Source organism: Micropterus dolomieu, linkage group LG20 (genome assembly GCF_021292245.1).
Source record: "Micropterus dolomieu isolate WLL.071019.BEF.003 ecotype Adirondacks linkage group LG20, ASM2129224v1, whole genome shotgun sequence".
Classification (NCBI taxonomy): domain Eukaryota; kingdom Metazoa; phylum Chordata; class Actinopteri; order Centrarchiformes; family Centrarchidae; genus Micropterus; species Micropterus dolomieu.
Window position 1 is genome coordinate 9747135 of NC_060169.1, and position 13940 is coordinate 9761074.

At 39.4% G+C, this 13940-nt stretch overlaps 2 protein-coding genes across 2 annotated transcripts in view; both read right to left on the bottom strand.

The window, feature by feature from the left end:
* Nucleotides 1-1511: 1511 nt before the first annotated feature.
* Nucleotides 1512-3328, bottom strand: rxfp3.3a1 (relaxin family peptide receptor 3.3a1). Its single transcript, XM_046032215.1, has one exon. The coding sequence runs from the start codon at nt 3221-3223 to the stop codon at nt 2237-2239; it is 987 nt and encodes a 328-aa protein (XP_045888171.1). The 5' UTR covers nt 3224-3328; the 3' UTR covers nt 1512-2236.
* Nucleotides 3329-3754: 426 nt separating this feature from the next.
* The window catches only part of LOC123958687 (E3 SUMO-protein ligase PIAS1-like), a 69368-nt gene continuing 59182 nt past the window's right edge, over nt 3755-13940 (bottom strand). The window contains exon 13 of the mRNA XM_046032214.1: nt 3755-8636. Coding sequence (XP_045888170.1) covers nt 8289-8636 — 348 coding nt within the window. The 3' untranslated portion in view covers nt 3755-8288. The remainder of the gene's footprint in view (nt 8637-13940) is intronic.

The following is a 13940-nucleotide window of genomic DNA, read 5'->3' on the forward strand; positions in this document are numbered from 1 at the left end:
ACTCATAGACATACAAAACATGACAAGGGGCCCCAACTTCACACTATACGAATTTATTTTATAACCTTATCATGGGCTTTTGTATGTAAAATCTTAATCTGAAATTCAATAACATTTTTTAAAAAATTAAATGGAGTAAAAAGTACATTTGCCTCTGAAATGCAGTGGATTTACTGTATAAAGTAGCAGAAATGGAACTACTCAAGTAATCCTACCTCAAAATTGAACTTAAGTGAGGTACTTGATTAACTGTTAACCAATGAAATGAGTGTTGCTTTTCAAATGTAAGTGTTGTGGTGGTTCACTTTTTCATGCACGCAGCTAATGTGTACATTATTGTGTGTGTGTGTGTGTGTGTGAGGTGAGGCCATACACCAGCCCAGGTTTCAGCTGACACGAATGATCCACTTCATGCGCTAAATAGAATCATAAAAAATTACATTCAGCCAAACTCGACCAAAAATAACTGAGCATGTCAGGTCATCTAAATACAGCACAACAGATAGATGGTTTGTATTTAATTCAACATTTTACATTTAGTTAAATTAATCCTGCAGCCAGGGTCCATCCTGTAAGACAAAAATAGAGCCTACTTTCTTATATGAATGTGTTCAGATGACACTCAGCTGTGTGTACACATACACTGCAGCTGGAAAACCCAATCAGTAAGGCCTTTGTGCCCATGGCTGATGCTGTGCTCATGTACACAGTAAATCATTACACTTACTTCTTTTTAACTCAAAGAGCTCTGACAAGTTTCAGATTTTGACATCATTTGTTTGAGCTAAACTTGCATTAAGTCATCGTGTTGACTATTATAGACTTTGGGTCACATAAGTATGTGTTGAGTGAACTTGGGTTTGTAAGTTATCAGTTTAAAGGGGAGCTAGAGAAAAAAATAGCCTAGTAGTTGCATATTTTGAGTTTGAGAGAAACTGTCTTGTTTAAACCATGGCAAGGTTGAAGCATGGACATAATCAACTAATTTTACACTGCAGCTAAGTCATGTATTCAAATTCCAACTAAAATATAGACACTTGTGGTAAACAAGAGAAGAGTAGAGCCACCATCGGAGGGAGTACCATGACAACGGCCTTATAAATGTAAACTGAAACAAATTTGAAATTTAAATCCTTTTGTTGTTACTCCAAGTATGAAGTTGAAACAAGTTATAAAAAGTTCAATCAACTAAAAAACAACAACACTGAGAAAACTAGAACACTGTAGTTATATCAACTTTATGTACCTTAATTTGTGTGTTGAAACAAAGACAATCTTCAAGTTGAATAATTTTTAATTTCAAAGTTAAACTAACTTGTCTTACAGTGTAGCCACTTTTCTCTGATGTGGGATATTTGAGTCTACATAAACAGCTAGCTTTGTATGTTGATGATTGTTTAAATAATAGCAAGCTGACACTGTTATAAACTTTACTATTATTCAGATCAGTCATTCATCATCTGTAACATTTTGCACAATCAGTTAATATTTATAAGGAAAACCAATCCATATGACAACTTGAGTACATCTTTATTATCACACATAATGGATACAGTGTTTTTTTCGTATTTCCAACAATCACAATTCATACATTGTGTTGTCTTTTGTGCTCAAACTATTTTTATTTTGGCACGTTGTGGTCAATAACATTTTCATGTCTTAAAAACATGACGTGTAACCTTCCCCCTCTTTTCAGTAAGTGATGAGGTGATGGTTGCTGGTTCCATGATTGTCTTATAAGCAGGCGTATCGTACACTGGTTACGTTATTTACGAAGATATTCACAGATGTATGTAAAAAGCGCTCAGCTACTACTACACCAGCACACTAATGCGTGGTTAATTGTCATGCGCAATGCACAGTCATTTAGACTGCACACCACATATATGATATATGTGATTAATCATTTTTAACAAACATTACCACAATGTTGACAAGTGTAATATTTTCACACAAAATAAGCAATTCCTATGGATATAGTCCTAAACTAGTTGCAATGGTTTCTCTATAGAAAACAGCCACATTATGCAAGCTTTTAAAGACAAGAAGTGCAGATGAAAGTTACATTTTCCAAACGCAGAATTCTTGGCGTGATGTTGCTCGTCTTCGCAGGGCTTCCTGACAGCTCTCATCTCTTACTCCATGTCTTTTTTGCCGCGCGCACCCAGTGCGTCTTGGATAATGTTTGTTAACACGTTTCGCGCTCTGTCAACTTATTCATAAAGCTCCCGAAACACTATCCTCTGTGTATCAGACCTCTCAGTTTGTTCCTGAACTCCTTCCTCATGAGGCAGTAAATAATCGGGTTCAGGCAGCTGTTGGTGTGCGCCAGACAGACGGTCAGTGGGAACGCATATGTGTGTACTATATAGTAGGCTTTGTCCCAGTTTGCAACGTTCAGTTTGACCAGCACACTCCACAGGGTGATGGCATGGTTTGGCATCCAGCACAAGAAGAAGGACAACACAACGATGGTGATAGATTTGGTAACTTGAGATCTCCGTTTGGGGTTGCTTGTTTTCATACTCCGAACACGGATGAAACGCAGCAGCATGATGTAGCTGATGGACACGACGGACATTGGAAATACAAAACCTACAAGTATTTTCTGTATGTGATAAACTGCTAACCAGTACTGTCCACCGGGAAATCTCAGCAAACAGAGTTTTTCTCCGGTTACGTTGCTCACAGTTGAGAAAATCGACGTCGGCGCAGTCGCTAGAGTCGCCAGTGTCCAAATAATTGCGCAGATCCATTTGGTGGAACAGGACCTCTGCACGGTTCTATTGTTCAGAGACGAGGCGACTGAGCAGTAGCGGGTCACACTCATGGCAGTGAGAAAAAAGACGCTGGCGTACATGTTCATCACGGTGACAGAGAGGACAATTTTGCACATGGCGTCTCCAAACGGCCAGCTGAAGTCCAGCGCGGTGTCCACCGCCCAGAAGGGCAGAGTCAGCACGAACTGCAGGTCAGTCACTGCCAAGTTGAGAACAAAGAAGTTCACCCTGGACGTCTTCCTCTCTTGTTTGACCCTGATGAAGAAGAGGACCAGCAGGTTGCCCACTAGACCCGCAGCGCAGACTACAGAATAAACAAGGCAGATGAGGTATCTCAGAATCGGGCTTCCGTCAGCTGTCACGTCGATGTCCTCCAGGTTGCTGAAGCAGTCCATCTCAGTTAGTGACCTGTTCAAACAAACGCTCTCATTTCCTTCATTCATAATGCCAGCAGCTCACAGAGACTTTTATATTTAAGCAAGATAAAAAAACAAATAGAGCTTCATCTTGGAGTACCACATTCAGGATGCCATCCCAACTCCTACGTCTGTATCCTCCTCCTCTTCCTGGCGTCTCCCCTCCTCTGTTCTCCAAGATGCACAATCATCCAACATCACGGCTCTGACAGTATGAACGGCAAGCGTTTAGGTTTGATGCGTCCATCAATCTCATGCGTAACAGAGGCTCCTCGAAACGTGGGGCTTCCCCATCACTTTTCATACTAAAATAAACATCTAATTAATAATTACAGATGTTCATGTCAAGTAGCCTATAACTTGTCACAGCCAGGGAGGCACCGGCTGGAGTTGACAGAGTGCGTAATTGGTTTTTCATCACAGCAAGGGAAAAGTTGATCAAAACGACTCTCTGCTGCCACCAAGTGTAACAGGCTGGTAAAAAAAGTCAGAGCAGCAACATGTTCCTCTAAAGGAGACAAACCTCATCTTTTAAAATAAGGGAAACACACTCCGAAGTAACAGAATGCATTTTATTACATCTAAGCTTTTCTACATAAACAGGTAACATTCAATAAGTAAACAATTTCTTTCAATGCAGGTAATAAATATTTTTTTCACGTAGTATATTTGTACAAACTGACAAGGGTCTACTGTACACTGTCTTCTCCTTGCCCTCCTTGAAAAGCCTTTTATGATTTTTCTCGGGTTGGAGCTGTGAAACAGAACCTGTGAATGTTTTAAGGCAGTGAGTGCAGATGTCAACTCGAGTCCGACTGTGAGATTATTTTAGTTGTGTAAGACTCTTTATTGGCCACAGTCCCTTTTTTTAATCATAGTACAAGCTTTCATTGTCAAAAAAATATATAAATTAATTTATTCTCTTGCTCTGAATAGACACACAAAAAGCATACAAATGGACATCAAACACCCACGTTTGGATCTGAACTTTCAGTTTTCATGTTTCCATACAGACATAATATAGGCCTACACAATGTTGACTTTTCCCTTTAATCTAGGGTGAGACATCATGACAACCAAAGAGTTGAGCTTCTTTGTCAAGGTTGTCTGTGGAGATTTTGAAAACACCGTTAAGAGTAACTACAGATAATAGTGGCCTTATTCCATTTACTTCATTCTGTGCAGACGCTGGTTTTGACCCAGTTTTCATCACATAGCTCAAACCAACAAACACATAAGCTGCTGCAAAAATGCTGTAGCCTACATATACTACACGTGTTCACACGTGTGGGATTGAAGTTGGAGATTACGATGGAAACTGCCCTGTGCTTATCCATCCCTGCATGCAATCTGACATTTTCTAACAAAAAAAGACAATTTGTTAGAGAGTGAAAAAAAGATAGCTCAATAATGGCTGTGGATAGTTAACATTATGGAACAAATGGGAGGGGAGGGGGAGCAGAATTTTCAGTAATCCCATATAGACCCCCCAGTATGTAGAGCACTTCAACAGAACCACATTCAGCACGGTCTGCTCTGTCACTTCACGTGTGTAATCGCAATCTGCTGCACAGTCTCAGAACATGCATGAGGAAAGAAGAAGTAGTTTAAATAAATTAAATTGTCGATCAAATTAATTCATTAACTGCGACCACCTTATGAAGTATCCAAATACTGGTGATTAATAGTCAAATTAACATGATAAAAACTAAAAGGATCAACATCTTCATCAGTATAGCAAGTCAGATGAACACTTTATAAGAACGGAAACACATGCTGAAGTACTACAAAACTAATGTACGAGTCATGATGATTTAATGCATGAATTTCACAAGTTGTCTGATTTGTGATGTGGTATTTTTAGATAATTCAATGGGGTTTAAAATGTTTTTTTTTTACCTAAAGAAGTTGGAGATGTTTTTTCAACCCATAAAGATATCTGGAAAACTAAAAATCACCAACTCTGGATACATGGTTTTCTTTGGACAGGGATTATAGAAAAGGAAACTACAGACCAATGCCTCTCTGAAAGCACACCAGTACCTCTGCCAATATGAAGCTGTTTTTATCAAACTTATTCAGATGCAAACATCTGCATGTTGCTGTGTGACCCAATGGTCTTTGTTTATGTCACATTTACAAGCTAGGGAGCAAGTCTTTGTTAATTTTGTTTCTATATTTTTGTTGTTGAAAGGGTGTAGAACATCTAGCAGGGTCCAGTTGGCGAACTGACAGACATGTTTAAGCATAGTTTACACTGTGATGACATGAGAAAGAACAAGAGTATTCTGCCATGCTAGCAGCTCTATGAGGCTGTACTGAGGCACAACTTTGAGCTCAATGCTAATCTGTTAGGTAAAATGGTTTATCAAGATCACCTTCTTTTTTTAGCACGTTAGCATGCAAGTACAGCTGAAGCTGGTGGGAATGTAATTAGTTTAGCAAGTATTGGACAAACTAGAATTCTGACCTCATGGTGGTGCTGGAGAAAAAGTAAGAGGGTGACTAAAAGTCACAGTTTTATAAAAACAGCTTCATAATTTTATAAGAATCAGCACTGCCCTTTTTTATGTAACTGAATTCCAGCTATTTTGGTGGCATCTAATATTTGCCATTAAGCATTAATTAATCACATGAACTCACAGACTTGATAATTTCTTAGTGGTGAGCAACAGGAATTCACAATACATCCTGAATTAGTTCATACCTGAAACTATCACAAGTCAATGACAATGTATTAATTAAGCATCTGTTTTGTGGCCTTAGGTTTATCCATGTCAGCTCCCAAGAAAATACGCACAGGTATTTCTATGACAAATAACTACACGATACCTTTTTGAGAAATCGTGCAGCTGACAAAGCATAATAAAATGCATATTTAAATAAAATCCAGAATGACAGTGACTCACACAATCACCCATGGAAATCAAACAATTTGTAAAAATATAATATGTAGAAATAACAATACAAAATAAATTAAAATACTGAACAACACAGGAAATATACAAGCCTTGTTCTGGCAAATGACTGAGTCAGTTGGTTCCTATGAGAAGAACAGGGAATAAAGTTAAAAATGCCAAGAGAGAGCAAGGGAGGGAAGGAGGGGTGGGAGTCCTTTTGGGTTGTCTAAAAGTCTCCCACTTAGTTGCTGAAGGACAGGACAGGACGGGGGATGTCAGGTGATTGGGGTTGCTGTCAGAAGTGATTATCTCATCGAGATGGGGATAATTATGCTTTGAAGTGAGCTGCCTGTCTCGGTCGTCTGGAAGTAGAACATCGAGGAGACACTGATAAGAGGGGACTGGGGGCAAGATTCAAGGACACACAGGCTGGAGGAGGGGTGGGCTGATTGAGCAGGAGGGGTACCAGACCTGCTGTATGTAACTGGTAATGTGACCAGAAAGGGAACCAAAGACCAAAAGTGTGTCCACTCTTTAAATACATACATACAATACATTCATGAGCAAACTGCATTTTCAGACAACAGAGGTGAGGTATCCCGAAACCTCGGTTTGACACTTCCACATCGTACACCGACGAGCTTGTAGGGTTTTTAAGTTACAGACAGGTCATGTATTTTTAAACCAGCTGGCTTTGTGCCCAGTCTAAGTTGGCATGAGATTTCCCTCTTTCACTGTGGCACTAAACTGTCTGCGAGTCACATGTCAAGTCTTCACATAAAAACCTTCAACAGAGATGGGACAGAGGTTGTGGGTGACCATTTAAAACATTCTTCTGAGTTTGAAAACTCCCTCCCAAACACACTGTGAAGCATGCACACAAACAGGCACTAGTTTTAACTTGGTCACATGTCATGGACGCCTGACGCTGCTACAATAGCTTGACTTTCACCATAATTCCTTTTCAACAGTCAAGCACAAAACAATGAAACTGAGAAGAGTCTGAGTGTCTGAAGAACCACCAGCTAAAACTCAAGTAGACACTCGATAGAAAACACTGTGGCACACAGATTCAACTGCACTCGGATTATTGTGATAATTTTCATAGGTACCGTATCTTATTTTTGGCATTGTGCAAAAAAACAAAACAAAAGAAACTCTTCCAGCTCTAAACTCTAAATTATATAAGTAATCCATTTATAATAATAAGTATAAATAGTCTAAAAGTCTTCATGTCTAAATGCTGTATGTCGGCAGAGTCTTTGTAAGGAGTTGGAGATCAAGGAGTGAAAATGAAAAACCAGAAATGGCTAATTAATTTCCACCTACACACTCCCCACAGTATTAACCTGAAGGTGTATATATATATATATATATATATATATATACACATAACTGTTTAAATATCATACATAACTTAAAAACCATAATAAAATTATTAGTACATGAATAAACAGTAAATTCAGTGTTTGAAAAGTTCCTGTCATGGACAAAGACATAATACCCCATGAATTTAAAAACGAGCTTGAGCAAGAGAAAGATTAAAAGGAGAGAAGTTAATATTGAAGAAATGAAAATGGTAAATTTAAGCAGGAGTGAGCTAAAAGATAGGAAAACGATAACCACATGGCAACAGGCATATGTATACGCTTTTGTGAGAACGCCCCCCCCCCAAAACAACCTCAGTCCTCCACTTAAAGCAGCTCACTAGACTGAAAATGTCCCGATTTAACATACAAAAGTAAAAGAGGAAAATATATTTTGTTCTCTGTACACGGTGCCACTCCTCGTTTTTGTAAAAAAGAGCCTTCCTCCATTGTGTTTTTGCTCAGGTAGTGTCTTTGCTGTTTGTGCCAGGTTGGTACCAGTATAGCAGGGTTCACTTGCTGCACAGGTTTCTGATCTGAAGTCAGTATACCAACACAATGTCCACACTTGACCTCGTTATGTGATGACTCTGTACTGTTTTTAGGTCAGTGTAGTGAAGGGAAGGAGGCCTGTTCCTCACTCATAATATTAGTGCTCTTCTTGAGGCAGTCTCGTCATTGCGACTCCAAAAATTATCCGAGTTTGATGACTTGGGGCCAGTCTAGTTTCTGGATCAAAACTCTACCCTGCAGTCAAAAAGTCTGTGATTTGGTTCGTTACTAGATCGTAGCTGGACCCAAAGTGTAGTCTTGACTCTCCTTGAGTCAGTCCAACGATATAACGTCAGGTATCCCTCCGTAAATAGCTGCCACTGCTGCTTCAGTACTGCTCCGGCTGGCCACCACCCCAGGGTGTGTATGAGAGGAGTGTGAAGAAGAGTGTGTGGAGTGAGTGTCACGGAGGCTGCTGGACGAGACCAGGCTACTGGTGCTGCCCGAGTTGCTCGCCCCGTTGGTCGGCGCGGTCAGCGAAGTGGCAGAGGAGGCTCCCGATTGGTCGAGGAATAGCTGGGATGAGGAGGAGGTGCTGTAGGGCAGGAAGCGGTTGAGAAGCAGCTCGTGGTCGTCTGAGGCTGAAGCGGCCGCCGCTGCTGCCATCACCATGTTGTAATGCTGAACCGTGGGAGAAACGAGGGAGGAGGTAGTGTTAGTCAGATCTGCGTTCATATTTAGAGGTTGCTATACGCAGCCATCTTCACAAAACAACAGTACAGTACAGTAAACAACAGTAAAAGTAGCTCCTGACTGGCTGACTTAGGAGAAACTCCCGAAATCAAGGGGCATGTCAGTTCTCAGTCTAATCAATCTATAAAGGATTTTAGCTCCTATGTCTTGGTGAAGGACTCTTACATCACTACAGCTTCCCTGTCAATCCTCTTGTTTTTTCCCCAGGATTCTATCGTATTTTATTTATTGTTATCCCGTTTAAATATTTACAGTAAATATCCCATATATTCAACCTTTCTAAGAAATTTAAAAAAATGCTGTGCATATTTGAAATGTTTGCTACAAATCGGTCCGGTAAAGCAGGTGGCAGTATGTAAAACATCAGCTGTAACAGTGACGGGAAGTCAACAGCACCCGCCATTTAAACCCTCCAATGCTGAGTGAGCACTGATGCCGGCTTGTTGAAGCTGTGTAACACACTTTACTGCACGATGGGGGACCTTTCTTTCAAATGTGAATTCCATATGACTTCACGGGTTAACATGTAGGATTTTTAAATACCAAAACTACACTAACATTTCACATCAACATTCACAGGTTAACAAAGTAGCCCAAAGGTTATATTGTGTTTAATAAAAAAATGCTCGTCTGATAGACAATACAACTGTTGTTTTTATTGAATCGTATTCATCTCATATGAAAGCCTTCAGCCAAAACAAAATAGCCTACATTAAACGATAGAATAATAGAACATGGCACAAATAGATACACAGGGGGATCACGTAACAAGCAACAAAGGCATTAAAGAAAAATATTTAGCCTAACTCTTTATACATTTTATGCTCATTTTCAGTTTCAAAATCTTATTTAGGGGTTGTACCGGAACAGGCTTACATGTTTTAATTTAAATAAAACACCATATTATTTTCATACTGCACATTGCTGCAGCTCCTCTTTTCACCCTGTGTTGAAGGCTTTGTTTTAGCTATGGAGTGATACATCTTGTCTCTAAATGATCTTTGTTGGGAGTTGCACATGCGCAGTTCCTAGTGAAGGACTACTAGCAAATCAGAAGCAGAGAAGGGCAGGTCAATGAGAAGCCGGTAAAAAGCTTCGATTCAGCTGTCGGCTACATGTTGCCGACCAGCTTGGCAACATGGACTGGAGCAAGAGTTTCAGAGTGGTGAGTTATTAATCTGTAACAAATGTATCTTTCATCCATAAAGTTTTAACTGAGCTCTGTCTCTACATCACAGTAACAACTTTATGTCCTTTGACTGCCTGGAGGGTAGCTAGTGTTTGGAAGGGAGAGGAGAGGTGCGTGCTGCAGCTCAGTGTTTTTCTACCGGTGTTTTTGAAGGCGTGTTGGACCAGCCGCTTGGCAAGCGTTATATAAGGTGCATTTAGCTTTAGAAAAGGAAGTCATAGTCACAGTCTTAAATAAATATTTGAAATCTATTCAAAATAATTTGGTTCATGAACAAATACAACATGAATGACAAATGTCGTTGTTTATGCTACTTGTACACTTATCTATCTCTGCTCTTGTCTTTGCTGTTGCAAACTGCAATTTCCCCACTGTGGGACAAACTGTGGGTTTTCTTATCTTATCTTAAATGCTTTAAGTTTCGTTATTGCAAAACACACTTTTCCTCAACATCAGTCCTGAATCTTAATACAACTGTTGTTAATTTGATGCACATTTTATAGCAGTGAGTGCAGCGGTAACATCTGATCCTATTTACGCTGGGGGTAAAAGTCCGAAAGGTAGCCGCTGTATTTTTACCCTACGGGGTAGTGTTGTAGTACTCTCAAGACCACTATTTGATGGTCTTGGTCTTGTCTTGGATTCGTCCGCATTTGTACTCGGTCTTGTCACGGACATTGAGGACTTGGGATTTTATTTCAAAACCAGTCAAGACCATAACTTTGGGAATATGAATAAATTGCTTTTGCATTGTCTGATTTATTTGTTAACATCCAAACTTTGATTGGACGTAAAACATATTGCTTCAAATGCAACCCTAATTAAAAATGTGTTGTTTCTCTTAACGACTGTCACTCCTAAACGCGATGGTAAGAACGGAAAAGGGGTGTTGAATAAAGATACTTATGTTGATTTCAGCTCAAGTGTTTGTATGTGGGGATTTTAATGGGAATGTGGATCTTTCAGATCAATCTGAGAAGTACCTATGATCTCGCTCCACATTTTATTGTGTGCCATATAATGTGGGGAACTGGTCTTGGTCTCAACTTGGTCTCAGCCCCTAAAAGTCTTGGTCTTGTCTCGGTCTTGATAAACTCTGGTCTCGGTTTGGTCTTGACTACAACACTACTACGTGGGTTAGGGAGCTCGACTTGACTGTGAGGGTGACTCCCACCTGAGTTCACTCCTTATCAGAGTGGTGTTGAGGGTCTAGTTTTGGAAAGGCCATCACTGTATTATTAGTTGGTAGTCTACTCTGTGCCTTTAGTGATGTTCAGTCTGCTGATCTGTGCCTGCCTTAGTTCCTGTCTCATTCTGTTATTATCTGATGTTTGTTTCATGCTTTCCTGCCTGTTCTGGATCTGTACCTGCTGGATTACTTTGTTCTTTGTGGAAATTTATTGGGACTCAGCCACCCAGTTTGTAAGTGTGCTCGCTTTCTGCTTAAAATTAACCTTTTGGACTGTTCCTGCTCTGCTCGTGTCCTGCATATGGGTCCACCAACCTTTTCAACTACACCAATTGTGACAGGTAGGGCTGCACGATTTGGAGAAAAAGTCATATTGCAATTATTGTGAACAATATTGCGATTTGATTTTATTGGAACAAATGGTACTATGAGCCAACTTGCTTATTATCAAGGAATGCGCGAAACACTGACAAATGTGTATTTCTCAACTTGAACAAAGTTAAACAATATTTATAACAATAAAAAGTAAAACAGACGTAAAACAGAACAAGGGGAACGTGTTGCTTTACAGAGGTGGTGGCTAGAAGCAGCACATATTGACACACTGCCACCGGCTCAATGTACATCTGTCTAATGCAGAGTCTCTACCCACAACCTGGAGGAGGAACTGTACACGAGTGTATTAAATAAAATTATAATGTTTAGTTAATAGCATACTGTTAGTATAACAATAATATACTACATTCATTATAATTTCATATAATAGTAGTATACTATTTTACCACTAGTCGAATATTAAATCCAGTTACAGCTGTTTCATTTCTGTGGGTTGTTTTTATTTATTTAATTCTTGCGCAAGCAAAAGGCTCTACATTGGTCTCTAATTTGTTAATGCTAAGTACTAACTTGTCAATAATCATATTGTTCAACATTTAATAATTTTCTGTAGCATGTCAAACTTTTTTTAATGTCCCGCCCCATCCAGGCTGTGATTGGTCGGTTGACGAAAAGTGACTGACAGTCACGTCGGCTCTGTGAAAAGTTGAACATGTTGAACAACTAAATGCACGGATACTGCTAACGTTAATTGGCATTCTTTATCTTCTCTGTGCTTTCTTCTGTCTGACCACTTCAGCTGCTGCCACAGTTTCTCTGTCTCTGTCACAGAGCGTCCAGAGCACCGGCATTTCTCTCCGGTGACGAGTCCGACTATGTTTTGAACAGTGGGGCGGAGAGGGGGGTTACAACCTGGAGGTTGTTGTCTTAAAAGTTACTGGCACACTGCTCATAAATAATTTTTCTCATTGCACATAGGCCTATCTGTTTTTAGGGGCACATGCGAGAGCCCGGTGTGGGCGGAGATAATGAACAGACTGCAGCACACACAGAAAAGAGAGCTCACACACACCTTTACTAGGACACTGGAAAAAATGTTTGCCAGAGTTATGAATCAAATAATTATAGCCAAAAGTGTGCTATTCAGATAGTTTTACAGTTCATGAAGTGTACATTAAATACTCCCCAACCGTTGAATTGTTGAATTACTGCATAAAATAGATCCTACTGTATATTTGGAATTACTCCATCAAAGATTTGTTCAGTCAGCCCAATATTATAGTGCCAGCAACATGAGGATAGTGTTCAACAAGTCAGTATTGTACTTTGCTACACATTTGTTAAAGTTTTTAGATATATTGTTAATGGATCTAATTGAATTTGTTCTTTATGCTCCTGTATGTATGTATATACTTACTAATCTCCAGTGGTATACACCTGTGCAGGTAGTATTTATTTGAGATATCTGCCTCTTATTTTTGTGCTCTGCTCGCAGCATTTAAAAAACAGACAATTAAAAAATTCAACAGCAGCACTTTTCCAGAGGCAATGTCGATGTTAATTAACAGACAAGGCTGCCTCCACTCTTCATAGAGGCTATTTCTTTAGGAGAAAGTAGTTTCAATGAAAACTGTCTGCAGTGAGGTCTGCGGACTAACCAGAGTAACAGAGCTAATGGCTTTGGAAATTTACTTGATTTGAATTGTAATTGTGATGTCATTTTTCAATACTGTGTGAACCACATGAAATTCCATTTACCCTCACTGTATCAGGTTGGCAGCAGAGGTCTCAAAATAGGGCTGAACAATTAATTGCGTTTGCGATATTATCGTGATGTGATAAAACAAGATGCGATTATACTCTGGTCTGTTTTGAATAATACAGAAGGTAAAGAGCTTAAAAATTAAGCGCATATCAAATCGCAATTGCAAGATTGTTAAAAAAATTGCACTTAGATCATTTTCTAAAACCTATCTCAAAACTATCTGAACAGTTGAATGTTGCTCCACTGAAGGTAGGTGAGAAAATGCTCGATTTTTTAGTAATTTGGGAAAAACAACCTTTTCAAATGTTAATTTCAAATAACAGAGCCTCAGCAGAGCAGAATAAAAGATGAATATCAGTAACCAAGAGATGTCTGTATTTATGTTTGACTGCCTAAGATAATTCAACCCACCAGTAACTGTGGGGCAACAACCATAATTTGTCTCGCTCTCATGTCTCCTTAAATAGCCCATAGATACAGAAACAAAGACATTTAGTGCACACCAGCCGGTTATGTGACGTTTAATAGGCACAAAGGATTCAAATGTTTTTTTGAATTTTTAAACGTTTGACTTTGCATGCTGTTTACTGCAGATAGAATGTTTGTTAACAAGCACCACTAAATGCAGGGTTTTAAGTTTGCGGTTACATGTAGAGTCAGAGCCTCGCACTATTTTAAAATGCACCATGATCACAGGCTTCCAGGATTTCAGATGGCAAAATAAGGCGACTCCACATTAATGTGACACACTGT

What these genes read in the sequence shown, in the direction of transcription:
- rxfp3.3a1 (XM_046032215.1), bottom strand. Translation starts at nt 3,223, where the DNA reads ATGAATGAAGGAAATGAGAGCGTTTGTTTGAACAGGTCACTAACTGAG.